Source organism: Hippoglossus hippoglossus, chromosome 24 (genome assembly GCF_009819705.1).
Source record: "Hippoglossus hippoglossus isolate fHipHip1 chromosome 24, fHipHip1.pri, whole genome shotgun sequence".
Taxonomy (NCBI): Eukaryota; Metazoa; Chordata; class Actinopteri; order Pleuronectiformes; family Pleuronectidae; genus Hippoglossus; species Hippoglossus hippoglossus.
The window spans coordinates 645,001-657,500 of NC_047174.1; the positions used below are offsets into that span (position 1 = coordinate 645,001).

Sequence of the window (12,500 nt, forward strand, 5' to 3'; positions counted from 1 at the left end):
CAGGAAGACAGGACGAGAGCAGGAAGACAGGATGAGAGCAGGAAGACAGGGTGAGAGCAGGGAGACAGGGTGAGAGCAGGAAGACAGGATGAGAGCAGGAAGACAGGGTGAGAGCAGGAAGACAGGGTGAGAGCAGGGAGACAGGGTGAGAGCAGGAAGACAGGATGAGAGCAGGAAGACAGGGTGAGAGCAGGGAGACAGGATGAATGAGAGCAGGAAGACAGGATGAGAGCAGGAAGACAGGGTGAGAGCAGGAAGACAGGGTGAGAGCAGGAAGACAGGGTGAGAGCAGGAAGACAGGATGAGAGCAGGAAGACAGGGTGAGAGCAGGGAGACAGGATGAATGAGAGCAGGAAGACAGGATGAACGAGTGCATTATAATATAATATCATCTTATTAATGTAATATAATATTATTAATATTATATCATATTATGAATAGAATAGAATAGAATCAGCAGAAAGTAGCATCACATGGTCACAAACTTTTTGTCCTCATCTGGATTTAAAGAAGTTTTCAGATCTATTTCAGTTGTAATGAGACGTTGAGATGAACCTCGACTTCCTGTTGAACCTCGACTTCCTGTTGAGCCTCGACTTCCTGTTGAGCCTCGACTTCCTGTTGAACCTCGACTTCCTGTTGAACCTCGACTTCCTGTTGAGCCTCGACTTCCTGTTGAGCCTCGACTTCCTGTTGAGCCTCGACTTCCTGTTGAGCCTCGACTTCCTGTTGAGCCTCGACTTCCTGTTGAACCTCGACTTCCTGTTGAACCTCGACCTCCTGTTGAGCCTCGACTTCCTGTAGAACCTCGACTTCCTGTTGAACCTCGACCTCCTGTTGAGCCTCGACTTCCTGTCGAACCTCGACTTCCTGTTGAACCTCGACCTCCTGTTGAGCCTCGACTTCCTGTCGAACCTCGACTTCCTGTTGAACCTCGACCTCCTGTTGAGCCTCGACTTCCTGTTGAACCTCGACTTCCTGTTGAACCTCGACCTCCTGTTGAGCCTCGACTTCCTGTTGAACCTCGACTTCCTGTTGAACCTCGACCTCCTGTTGAGCCTCGACTTCCTGTTGAACCTCGACTTCCTGTTGAGCCTCGACTTCCTGTTGAACCTCGACTTCCTGTTGAACCTCGACTTCCTGTTGAACCTCGACTTCCTGTTGAGCCTCGACTTCCTGTTGAGCCTCGACTTCCTGTTGAACCTCGACTTCCTGTCGAACCTCGACTTCCTGTTGAACGTGGATGATTCGATCACCTGGACGTTTGCTCATCATCCAACATGCGACTCTTATTCTTGAAATGATCCCGTGATGTCCTTTAGAGATAAGACAAGAATAGTGATAATAACAATGTGTGAAATCTATTCACTCGAAATAAGAGACAGGATCAGTTTTATTGTTGGAGATGATTTTGATTTAACATTTTATTGACGACTTGTAAATCTCTTCATGTTCTGGCCCCAGATGATCTCTGATCTATAACTTCACTCTGAGTTCACGTCCTGAATCTGGGCTGAACACTAGGGGGCGATAGGCTCTGGAAAGAATCACCTGATTTTGTATTTGACTGTATTCATGTGTCAGCTCTTCATTCACAGAGACATGATGTGATTCTGATTGTCTCGTGTGGTTTACAGCTGACCCTCTACGGCGAGAAGTTTGACGAGTTCCAGGCGACTTTGGCCAAAAGCAACGAAATCTACATGCGCTTCAAGAAGGAGATGGACAATGTAGGTGCAGATGATTCACACCAGTCTGTGTTCCTCGTCCCGACAGGACGTTCGTCTGACTCTGTTCTGTGAACTCTTCGTCCTGTAGATGTCAGACAAGATGAAGACCATGGAGAAAGAGTCGAACGTGTGGAAGACGAGGTTTGAGAACTGCAACAAGGCTCTGACGGACATGATCCAAGAGGTGATTCACGTTTTCTCATCAGCTCTTTACCTTTTAATCTCTGAGCTTGTGACTCAGCTGAAAACTAAGGAGACAAATATCAAATCTTGAATCAATGATATATAGTTTTTGCAGATTAAAAAAGTTTGAGGAGAAAATCAATAGTTTTAAAGCAGAAAGAGAATAAATCCCTTTTCTGATCTTGTTCTCACCACATGTCACTGTCTTCTCTTCTCCGACCCCCCCGTGCTCCAGAGAACAGAGAAGGCCAGAGAGTACGACCAGTTCGTGGTGACGATCCACAAGCTGGAGCGACTGTGTCGGGTTCTCCAGGAGGAGAGGACAGTTCTCTATGACAAAATCAAAGGCATCCGCCAGTCCAACTCCCAGCTGCCGGCGAAGCTGTTCGACAGCCTCTCGGAGGCCGCGGACAAACCCGTCCTCCTGACTCCTGTGGAGCTGCAGGAGGACGACCCGGTGCTCACAGAGGACATGGCTCGTCTCAGGCAGGAGCAGGCCAAGCTGCAGGAGTTCGCCGACTCCCTGTTCGCCGCACCTGCTGACGTCGACCAGGACGCTGTAGATACTGACCTCAATGAAGACGAGGTCGCTTCTGCGTTTGCCAATTTCAAAACCAAACCTCAGGTCCAACAGGAGCCGGCTTCAGAAGCCGAGCAGGAGGTGGAAGCTGATGTTTCTCTGCAGGATAAAGTGGAGCCGGTTCAAAAGCCAGATGTGTCCACAGCTGGAGAAGTGGAGGTGAAACCAGAGGAGGAGCATCTTTCTGCACAGGAACCAGCAGCAGCCGTTCCTGAGAAGGTTGAGAATCATCCTGCGACAGAACCAGAGGCTGAAATGTTGAAGACGCCCGCTGAGGTCAGAGCTGACGAACCTGTGCAGGCGACGACCTCCGAGTCTCCGTCTGAAAACACGACCGCCGCCTCCAACGCAGACTCCTCCAAGAAACAGGCCCCGAAGAAGAAGAAGAAGAGGAGCGGCAAGAACAACAGCTAGAGCTCCAACCACCAGAGGGTGTGTGTGTGTGTGTGTGTGTGAACTGAAATCATCTTTGCACCTTTTGTTAAAAGTTGAAATCTTTAGACTGCTGCAGTTGAAGAGTTTCACCAGATCAGACGAATCATCTGTGTTTTACAGTTCAAATAAAGATTTGGATTCAAGCTGTGGAGCGTAAACACCAGTGATCAATCGAAGTTTGTTTCTGTGTTAATCATAAAGTCTTTTGTTCCAGAGACTCTAATATATCATTTCTGACATTTGTCCCCTGATTTATTTTATTTATCTTTATTCATAAGTTTGAATGTTTACATCCAAATTATTTAAGATTTGTGTCGAGCAGATTTAAAGCAACACAACGTAACTGTCCAGTGGGTGGCGCTGTCTCACTCCTTTCTGATATTATATTGTCAGTGCATTTCCACCTCACAGCCTCTAGATGGAGACAACTCTTCCTGTTGCAAATACTGTACTTTAAATATCAGTAAAATATATTTATATTAAAAATAGAATTATTGTAATAAACCTTTCCCATGAAAATAGACACATTTGATAATAAAGAGATTTTTTTTCATGTAATAATAAGAATTTGACCTTGATCAGAAAATGATCAAAAACTAAATCTAATGTAAATTAAAATAAAATAAAACAACTTAAATGAAAAGTAAGAAAAGGACAAAAGAAACATAATTAATAGCAAAGAACAATTTGTAAAAGAACAGACTTTCTCAATAACGTAAGAAAATAAATGTAAAGTTTTGTTCCCGTCTCCACGTGAGAAACGTTCATCCTAAGCCACTGGTGAGTTTTTATATTTTCAGTCTGATCCACAGGAACAATCTTTATTTCATGAGCAGGGTCAGAGGTGACAAACCTTTATTCCCTCCTCCATCACGCAGGAGATTTCAAAACCAAGCGATTCTCGTTTCCAAGGAAAAGAAAAGATCCGAACGACGGAGAAACAACGGAAAGAAGACGGAAGAGAAGGATTTTTAAAGTTTCAGATAAAACTAATAGTGTTTTCATTTGAAGTGTTTCAACCTCGTGACACAAGAGTCGACTTAATGAGTCAGAAAACATCTCGTCCTCAGAGTTCAGTTCAGATGAGACACACACACACACACACACACACACACACACACACACACACTCTGGATAAAGATGGACGACATGTCGGCTCCTGAAAGTGAAGCCAAATGGCTAATCGGCTCAGACTCCTTTATTAGGATTCTGTTTCTCTGCCGATGTGCTGCGGCTACGAGCTTCTCTCTTTTCTCTTTTCACCTCCTGGTGTTTCGTGTGTCGAGCAGCTCACAGGCGTCGTCTTTAGAAACGAACTCAGGGTCTTTTTACTGCTGCTCCACTTTAATCATGTCTGAAGTTTCTCTGCGTCGTGTTGACTCCGCGTGTTTTAAACCTTCCAGCTCTTTATTCTGTGAAACGCAGCCTCTCAACATCGGTTCCTCTGAAAGTGACAAATGAAAAACCAACACGTTTCCTTTCCCTGTCCTGATTCAGCTCCAGGTAAATGTGAGTTTCACTACTTCCACACTCTCCACTCACTTTAGAGGCTCAGAGCTGAACTGTCCTATTTCCAGGGCTTATTCACACGCGTCCTATCAACGAGCTGGAGCCGTCTCCGCCCATCAGGACTCTGAGCTGTGCTGACTAACCACAGAGGAAAGAGGCCGGACCCTTTAACAAGATCTTCATCACTTGGATTCTTCTCCCTGTTGCACAAACAGCAGTTGGAAATAATGAATCAGAGGTTATGAATGGACAAAATCAAAGAAATGATTTAAAAGTATTTAAATGTTTATGTCAAATTCTGACGTCAGGAATCAAACAGGAGCAAATTCAAATCCTGAAAATCTCAACAGAACAACCTGCGATGGAAACGTCTCAGTTTAACTCAGAGAAACATATAAATACAATAATCTATCGCTGTCCTCAGGCCCCCCCCCCCGTCTGTCACTACTGATGGACACATCATCATCATCACCATGGAAACGCCTTTATAAAAACACACACACACACACAAAGCACAATAGATATTCCAGTGCACAGATTTCTTTATAAAACATTTTCAATTTACTTTGCATTGAACATGCAAATTGAAGAGCAGATGTTTTTTTGCCTTCAGCCGTCAGACAGATTTCTTTTATTTTCAGGAACAACACGGACTCACAACACAGGCGACAATAAGTTCACGTGCAAATAAAATAAGACAGAAAAAATACACATCATCGTCAAAATAACTCCAACCTGGGAACCCTTGTTTCTCAGCACAGCTCTGTGACCTGCTCTCTATGTTCGTATGTTACACGGATCGTTCGTCTTCATGTTTAAAACGTGACCTGATCTCTCGTTTACGCTCCAACGTGTTTTATCTCAGTGACAAATAAAACTGGATCTGAATTCAGAAGTTAAAGGTTGTAATAGTTTGTGTTTTCCCCTCATGGAAGCGTCACCTCCGTCAAACATCTCATATCGACGTCGAACACGGCGACGGCCACTGACTCATTATCGCCCACAAACACATCTGGAACACGCTCCAGCAGAGACATTTCAAGTGTTGGTTTCTACAGCAGAGTCGTCACGCTGCTCGCTGCAGCTCGGGGCCACGTCGCATCTCGTGTAGCGTTAAATGAAGTTTGGGGACTGTGAGAAGAGAAATCGATTTCAGTCCATATCAGCTTCTCTCAGTCCACAGGACGCCTGCAGCTTTGTGACAGAGACCATTTGAAGGAGAGGTGAAGATGAACGTTTCCTGTGTGGAAGCTGTGGACACGACAACACAACACGGATCCACCAGAGTCACAGCAAGTACACAACACACGTTTACCTCTTTACGCCCAAATGAGCAGGTATACGTGCTTTTTAAATGTGGGTAAAACCATTAAAGAACAAACGAGGGAGTTTTCTTTTCTGGCTTCATGTTCACCTGAGCGTCACGTTTCCACCGTGTGTCACGTGACCCGGCAGTGACGGATGGTTGAGTCCATCACATGACCGATAAGAGCCAGATGTTACTGAGTGAAATCTGTCGTCAGAGACAGAACGAAGCGCCGGTCACACGTTAACTCTATTCTTTGAATTCTTCTTATTTAAATATGTCTTTTAATTTTCATTGGTCCAGACTTCAGATGTGCAGATGTTGTAGCCGCCCCTGCAGATGTGCACAGATGTTTCTGGATGTTTTCTACGTTAAATTCTCAGCAGGTTTCATTTCTGCTAAAAATAATATTCTGCACTTTTTTAATAGGACATTTTCACGTGGAGCCGTGGTGTTGAGGTCCCGCCCACAAACACACACACTTGACCAATCAGAAGTCAGTCTCAGTTGTCAATCATGACGTTTTATATCATATTTCATCTTCAGATGAAACGTCCCAAACTAACGTTAATCTGAACTCTAATGTCGAATTCATCGGAACAGACGTAACCATTGAACATGTGTCCACGTGTCGACGCCCACACATGGAGCAGACTCGACTGCAGCCGGACGTGAAAACGTAATTCTTTCAGACTCCCCCGCCCACACACTCGTCCCCTGCAGACGCTGATGTTGATTTGCCTGAATGAGCACCCCCCCTTTTTTAGGCCAGATTTAACCGGGCACATTTCGAGGGGGTTCCTGGTTTTTGAACTTTTGACAGAGTCACGACTCTTCAGCTTCTCGTCCTCGTGCTAAACTTCCTGAGTCGGTTTCTCTCATAACAGATTTCCAGAAACTTCAGTCTCGTCCCACCACAGTTTCCTGTTTCACTGACGACGAATCACACGTCGCTGAAGAAAACGTTTGACATTGTCAGATTAATATTAACATGACTTCATTCATGACGTCTTTACGTGATGTTACCAGATGGAACCAAAGCTGGTGACATGTGACTTTCTCCTTCATAAGGTTTTATTCCGTTTTATCTCCAGAAGCATTAAACACAAACCTGCTTCCAAAAGAATGAACTAAGAGAAATGAGGAGAATCCTGGAGCACGAGCACGACGTGGATTTATGGTGCTGAAGTAGAAACAACACAAATCTGTCGCATTGACGCCATCTTTGATTCACCCTGATTAGGGGATTTGCAGCATCTCTATTGCCCCCTGGTGACTGGCTGCAGTAGAGATCCTATACCCTGCCCCCTCCACGTTATCCTGTTCAAGTGTTTCTAATCAGTTTGGTTTTAATTAGTTATTTAATAAAAACAGGCTGAGACGTCATGATTGACAGCTGAGCCTGACTACGGATGATGTCACAAGCACAAGATGGCGGCGCCCGTATCCGATATATTTTGTTTCATTTCTGTAGAGTGTGAGAAAGTGGCTCCGCTGAACGGCTGAACGTGAAACACCTGTAAACCGACAGACCTGCAGCGTCCGACAGACACAAACAATCACACTCATGCAAACACGGCCCAGGTTTTCTGTTCTTCGTGGGACAGGGTTTAACAAGCGACTGAACCCGACCTGAACCACGTGAACGTTTTCATTCACAGCCAATCAGAAACAAGAATTCTCCAGGTTTGAATCAAACGAACAGAACGTTCAGGCGTCGCTGTTTGGTTTGCTAATCCCTGAATGGATGTGATATTTCACTTTGCACAAGATGCACTCGTTTTGTTTGGCTAGCCGTCTAAATCGGCCGGGATGCGAACCAAACCAAATCATGCTACACGGTGGCGAGCTCGTTCCCCCGCCGCACGCCACCGAGCTGAAGGAGACAGGAAGCAGAATTTATCTCTGACAGGCAGCTTCTCCCGGAACTCTTCATCCACTTCTCCACCTCTTTTCGCTCTCATCATAAACTACGTCTGTTTGCTGCTCCCAACGAAGCCGGGAGCCAGTATCTGCGCTCAAAGCTCCGTGTGATGACGCTGAACTTTAAGCACAAAAACATTGGCTTTCACTGAGGTAATTTAATTTAATGCTGATAAAAGAGGTGCCGCTGGTTGGGTTTATTGTCGTTTGTATTCTGCCCTCCTCCTTTTCTTCTCCTCTGGTTTCTTTTTCTTTATTTTAATTCTCCACGTCTTCCCCAGTTGTCCTCTCCAGAGTGAGTCCAGGTCTCTGTCCGGCTCTTACGGACTCTGCTGCTCCATGTTATCAATCAAAGGTTCTTTCTTCATGAACTGCAGATTTCTGATGGACCTCCACACCCCGACGTAGCTGTCACTGAGCGACTGACCAGGGGCGGAGCTCTCCTTGTGGAGGTGCTCCCTCTGCATCTCCACCACCTCCTTTTCTGTCATGACATGAGGATTCACGCCTGCATCCCCGTCTCCTCCACCGCCGTCTCCTGTCCACACCTGTCCGTTAACCAAACCGGCCGGCGCCGACTCCTCCTTCCTGTCGCTGGTCAACACTCCATCTAACTGTGGTTGTTCTACATCAGGTCCGTTGCCAGTGGCGGGCCCGTCACCGTTCAGTGGCGGCTTCTCTTGGTAAGGCTCCCCAGGCAGCGCCTCATCCTTCCCCGCCACTTCCAGATCCTCATACAAGCTCTTCTTCCTCGTCTCAAAGTATTTGACCACGCAGTAGGTGATGGAGCCGACGGTGTTCACCGCAACTCCCCCTATGAACAGCCGGGTCGGCGAAACGTCGCTGAACGCCAGCATGCCCACGGTGATGGTGGCGATGCTCTTGACCACACCAACGAAACTGGTGGTCACGGCAGAGTTGATGTACGTGCAATGCAGCGTGGTGAAGTTCATGGCACAGCCGATGAAGACGCAGAAGGTGAAAATGGTGGTGATGTGCGGGTCCTTCCAGCCCTCGTACGACCACATGCTGATGACGTCCATGGAGATGAAGGAACACACCAGCAGCACCTGAGAGGGACCAAGAGGAGAAGTTAGAGAGAAAAGTAGAAACACAACTGAAGAACAGGGTGAGCGGAGGTGGAGAAGGAATCAAGAAGAGAAAGGGGGGGGGGGGCAGTAGGTGGTGGTAGAGACCGGGTACTGAAGTCGGTTCTTTGATGGTCAGATGCCACGACTCAGTCCTGGTGGAATGCTCGCTGCAGCATTTGTGATGTGAAATGCAATGTTGTTAAATATCACCGGCTAACTGTAGCATGTTAGCATGTCTGCAGCCAGCCCCCCCGCAGCTGTACCCTTCAGCACCATCTTCACTGGAATAATTTGCCAGTTGGATTTGTTTCTCAGCCAGTGGTTGCATCCAGAGTTCTAAAACTATTTCTCATTCTAACACAGTTTGTGGGATTATTTCTTACGTCTGAAACTTTAGTATAAAACCAACAGTAACACAACAGAGAATGTGAGTGTTACACCTGCAGAGTAAAGTACCAAAACAAAGGTACCATGAAGTACCGGTACTGTGTTGGTTCAAACGGGAACGAGCTGAACGTCGTTAACCAACAAAAGAAAGAAGACAGAAAGTAAACATGGATGGAAATGGTGTCGGATTTAAAAGTCGACTCACAAAAATGTTTTTGAAGAAGAAAATGAATTCTACACGTTTGTTAAAGCTCCAGGACACAATGTGCTTTGTGTTGACAAGAAAACTCTACAGGGCAACTTTTAAAGTACTGAAGAGAGAAGAGTCCAAAACAGACGTGAGCGGAGGAGGAGACGGAGGAAACAGCAAAAAGGATAAAGAGAGAGAGAAAGAAAAGGACGAGAGGTCGAGAGACAATGAAAAGGAACAAAGAGAAAAGGAGGAAGGACAGAAAAGAGAGAACCCGAGGAGAGAGGAGGAGCAGACGATGGCGAGAACAACAGTCCTTACCGGCGTGGCCATGATGGCGATGGCGTACTGCGCAGTGAGCGGGCCGTGCTCGCTGTCCAGGCTGGTTTTCTGGATCAGGACCAGGTAGGAGGCGTGGACGATCACAGCCAACACACCCGTGACGTATCCGAACGGGTCGCCGGTGAGATCGCCAGCACCTGGAGCAGAACCAAGAGGAAGTATATTATTTATGTATTTCTCTGCTTCTGCGTTGGCGACACCCTGTGGCCGAAGGCATTATGTTTTAAGGTCGTCCGTTCTCAAGAACATTTCGAGGGAATATCTTCAAATTTGGTACAAACATTCCGTTGGATTGAAGAATGAATTGATAACATTTTGTTGGTGAAAGGTCAATGTCGCTGTGACCTCACTAAGCTTCTCTTTGCCTTGTGAACACAATATCTTAAGAAGACCTCGAGAGAGTCATTCCAAATTTGGAACAATCGTTTGCTAATACTCAGAGATTAACTAATTATATGTGGGTGGTCAAGGGTCAAAGGTCAAGGTCACCGTGGCCTGTTGAAGATGATATCTCAAGTCTTTAGGGAATTTCTTCTTCACATTTTGATCAGTTGTCTCTTGGACTGAAGCTCTGGTTGGTGGAGACAAACAACCACAGGTGATTTGTTGATCCCGAGAAACGCAGGTGGTGTGAAATAAGAAGAATTTAATATTAATACGATTCTCAGAGTTTCTTCTTCTCCATTTCATTTGTTCTCCTGCACTTTAGCAGCGGATCAGTGTTTTCCTCTGTCGCTCTGTCCACACCCTGCTGTTCCTCACCTGTCCACCAGGTGCTCTCACATCTGCTCCTGCTGCTGTTCATTGATTCAATTTATTCCAGAAGTAAAAACACACACAATTTAAAATGATAAATAATTATCAGAACTTTTTGGTTCTTGATTCTCTGATGAAAAAAGTGTTTTTGCCCATTAATTAAACTGATCATACGGATTTTAATATTTCATATTAATACAAATTATCATAAAAATCATCAGTTAATATGAAAATAACAACATTTTCAAAAGGAGAGTATTTAAAATGAAAGATTTGACCTCCAGCAGTAATGACGCCCCCTTCAGGGCTCCGCTGGACTTCACTGTAAATTAGCATGTTAGCATTTAGCTCGGCCTCAGGTTATTTTTAATCTTTGGTTCTGAATTGAACTGAAACTCACTTTTATTGTGGAGATGAGCTGAATTTTACATTTTTATTTCTCTCTCTTTTATTCTTTATTTCTTTCCACAACCAAAGTGATGAATCTGAATCCGAACTCTTCTTCTGTCGTCACCGCGTCTCCATCTCTCTCTTCACATCCGGCTGTTTTATCGACCTTTTACAGCTTTTTCAGCTTTTCTCCATTGGTAAAACCGATTCACTGTTAAATTAATTCCTCGATTGTAAAATACTTTCATCTTTTTCTTGTCCATTACTGTTAATGATGCTGGAGTCATAAAACATACAGATGATTAAGTTCCTGAATCAATCTCCTCTGCAGCGCTCAGAGTTTGTTTGTTCAGCAGGAAACATTACGTGTGAAATGGGAAGAATAGGAAACTAATGAGCAGATTCTTCGTTCTGGATTTAATCTGCTTGATAATCATCTTTATTTTTCACAGGAGAAAAACATATTGTGGATGAAGGGAGTGAAAGAATCCTGTAGTTTTGGAGACATATTCCTTTAGACCTATAGAGGTCGTAGTTAAAGGTTAATAAACACATCAGGAGTCAAAGTTCAGGCCACAAACGTTTCTTCTCTTTTAAACCAAGATCAGAATTAATATTTAACCTTAAATGATCAGAGAGCGTTTATAAAAATGTTGAATAATGTTGTTTTCGCTGTCGAACAAATATTGTCTCACAAGATTTGTCCCCAGCCCCGCCCACATCAAACCGCTGGTGACAACGTGAGCGACAAGCTAATGTACGTTAGCTTCAAACACTGTAGAGACCCAACCGGAGCAAAAAGAGCGTGAAGAAGTTCGTCAGCAGGACGACAAGGCAGCTCGCTGAAGTGAAGCCAAAACATCTGGATCCCCCAATGGCAGCAGTATAGGTCATAAACCCCGCCCCCTGAGTTTCTGTTTCTCGTATTGATGAAGAAAGTCTTACCAGCGAGTGCGGCTCCTGCGGTGGTGATGATCACGGCGGTCACCACCCCGACGGACGGCACGCCGTTCTTCAGCACGCACACGCCGATGCTGAGCGTGAAGAGCGGCAGGCAGCGCTTGAACACGACGTACATGGGCAGGCTGAGGCCTCGCAGGGACCACAGGGTGAGGGTGGACTGCAGCGTGGAGAGGACGCACACTGAGGCAAACTCCTGCACACGCACACACACACACACACACACACACACAGACACACACACACACACACACACACACACACACACACACACACACACACACACACACACACTTGTGTTAGAACGTAAAACAAAACTCTGTGACAATCAAACTGATAAAAGTCGAATCAGCAGTTTCGTAATAAATTAAAACATGCTAATGTTTGGTTTAGTGGTGGTCGTCATGGCAACGTGCTCACGATGGCGCTGTTACTATGCTGATGTTTAGCAGGTAACTTTTACCAATCGTCATGTACGCTACCATTCTAATGCGCTAATAACTGACTGAATATAAAGATGGACGATATGACGGCTCCACGGAATTGAATTGGTCTGGGGCCCCGAGGTGAGGGGCCCCCGAAGCTTAGAATGTGGGGCCCCCAGCCGTCTGCATGGGGCCCCCAGCCGTCTGCATGGGGCCCCCAGCCGTCTGCATGGGGCCCCCAGCCGTCTGCATGGGGCCCCCAGAGTCCCTGGTTTGTAATATCGCACCAATCA

General features: G+C 45.7%; 3 protein-coding genes across 11 annotated transcripts in view; 1 reads left to right on the forward strand and 2 right to left on the reverse strand.

Moving 5' to 3' along the window:
- The window catches only part of txlnba (taxilin beta a), a 7,917-nt gene extending 4,755 nt beyond the window's left edge, over positions 1 to 3,162 (forward strand). For all 8 annotated transcript variants that reach the window (XM_034580633.1, XM_034580636.1, XM_034580640.1 and 5 more), the window contains 3 exons: positions 1,638 to 1,730; positions 1,819 to 1,914; positions 2,149 to 3,162. In XM_034580633.1, coding sequence (XP_034436524.1) covers positions 1,638 to 1,730; positions 1,819 to 1,914; positions 2,149 to 2,907 — 948 coding nt within the window. In that variant the 3' untranslated portion in view covers positions 2,908 to 3,162. The remainder of the gene's footprint in view (positions 1 to 1,637; positions 1,731 to 1,818; positions 1,915 to 2,148) is intronic.
- Positions 1 to 12,500, reverse strand: part of LOC117758732 (solute carrier family 35 member D3) — an 18,620-nt gene that overhangs the window by 4,914 nt on the left and 1,206 nt on the right. Inside the window, exons 2-4 of one of the 2 annotated variants that reach the window (XM_034580668.1) lie at positions 11,768 to 11,978; positions 9,656 to 9,813; positions 7,947 to 8,736 (exon numbers count right to left, since the gene is read on the reverse strand). In XM_034580668.1, coding sequence (XP_034436559.1) covers positions 7,987 to 8,736; positions 9,656 to 9,813; positions 11,768 to 11,978 — 1,119 coding nt within the window. In that variant the 3' untranslated portion in view covers positions 7,947 to 7,986. Of the gene's footprint in view, positions 1 to 7,484; positions 8,737 to 9,655; positions 9,814 to 11,767; positions 11,979 to 12,500 lie in introns of those variants that run through there. The other variant, XM_034580667.1, reaches the window with a different exon arrangement.
- The window catches only part of pex7 (peroxisomal biogenesis factor 7), a 37,796-nt gene continuing 29,852 nt past the window's right edge, over positions 4,557 to 12,500 (reverse strand). The window contains exon 12 of the mRNA XM_034580706.1: positions 4,557 to 4,566. The gene's annotated coding sequence lies outside the window, so the exon portion shown is untranslated. The remainder of the gene's footprint in view (positions 4,567 to 12,500) is intronic.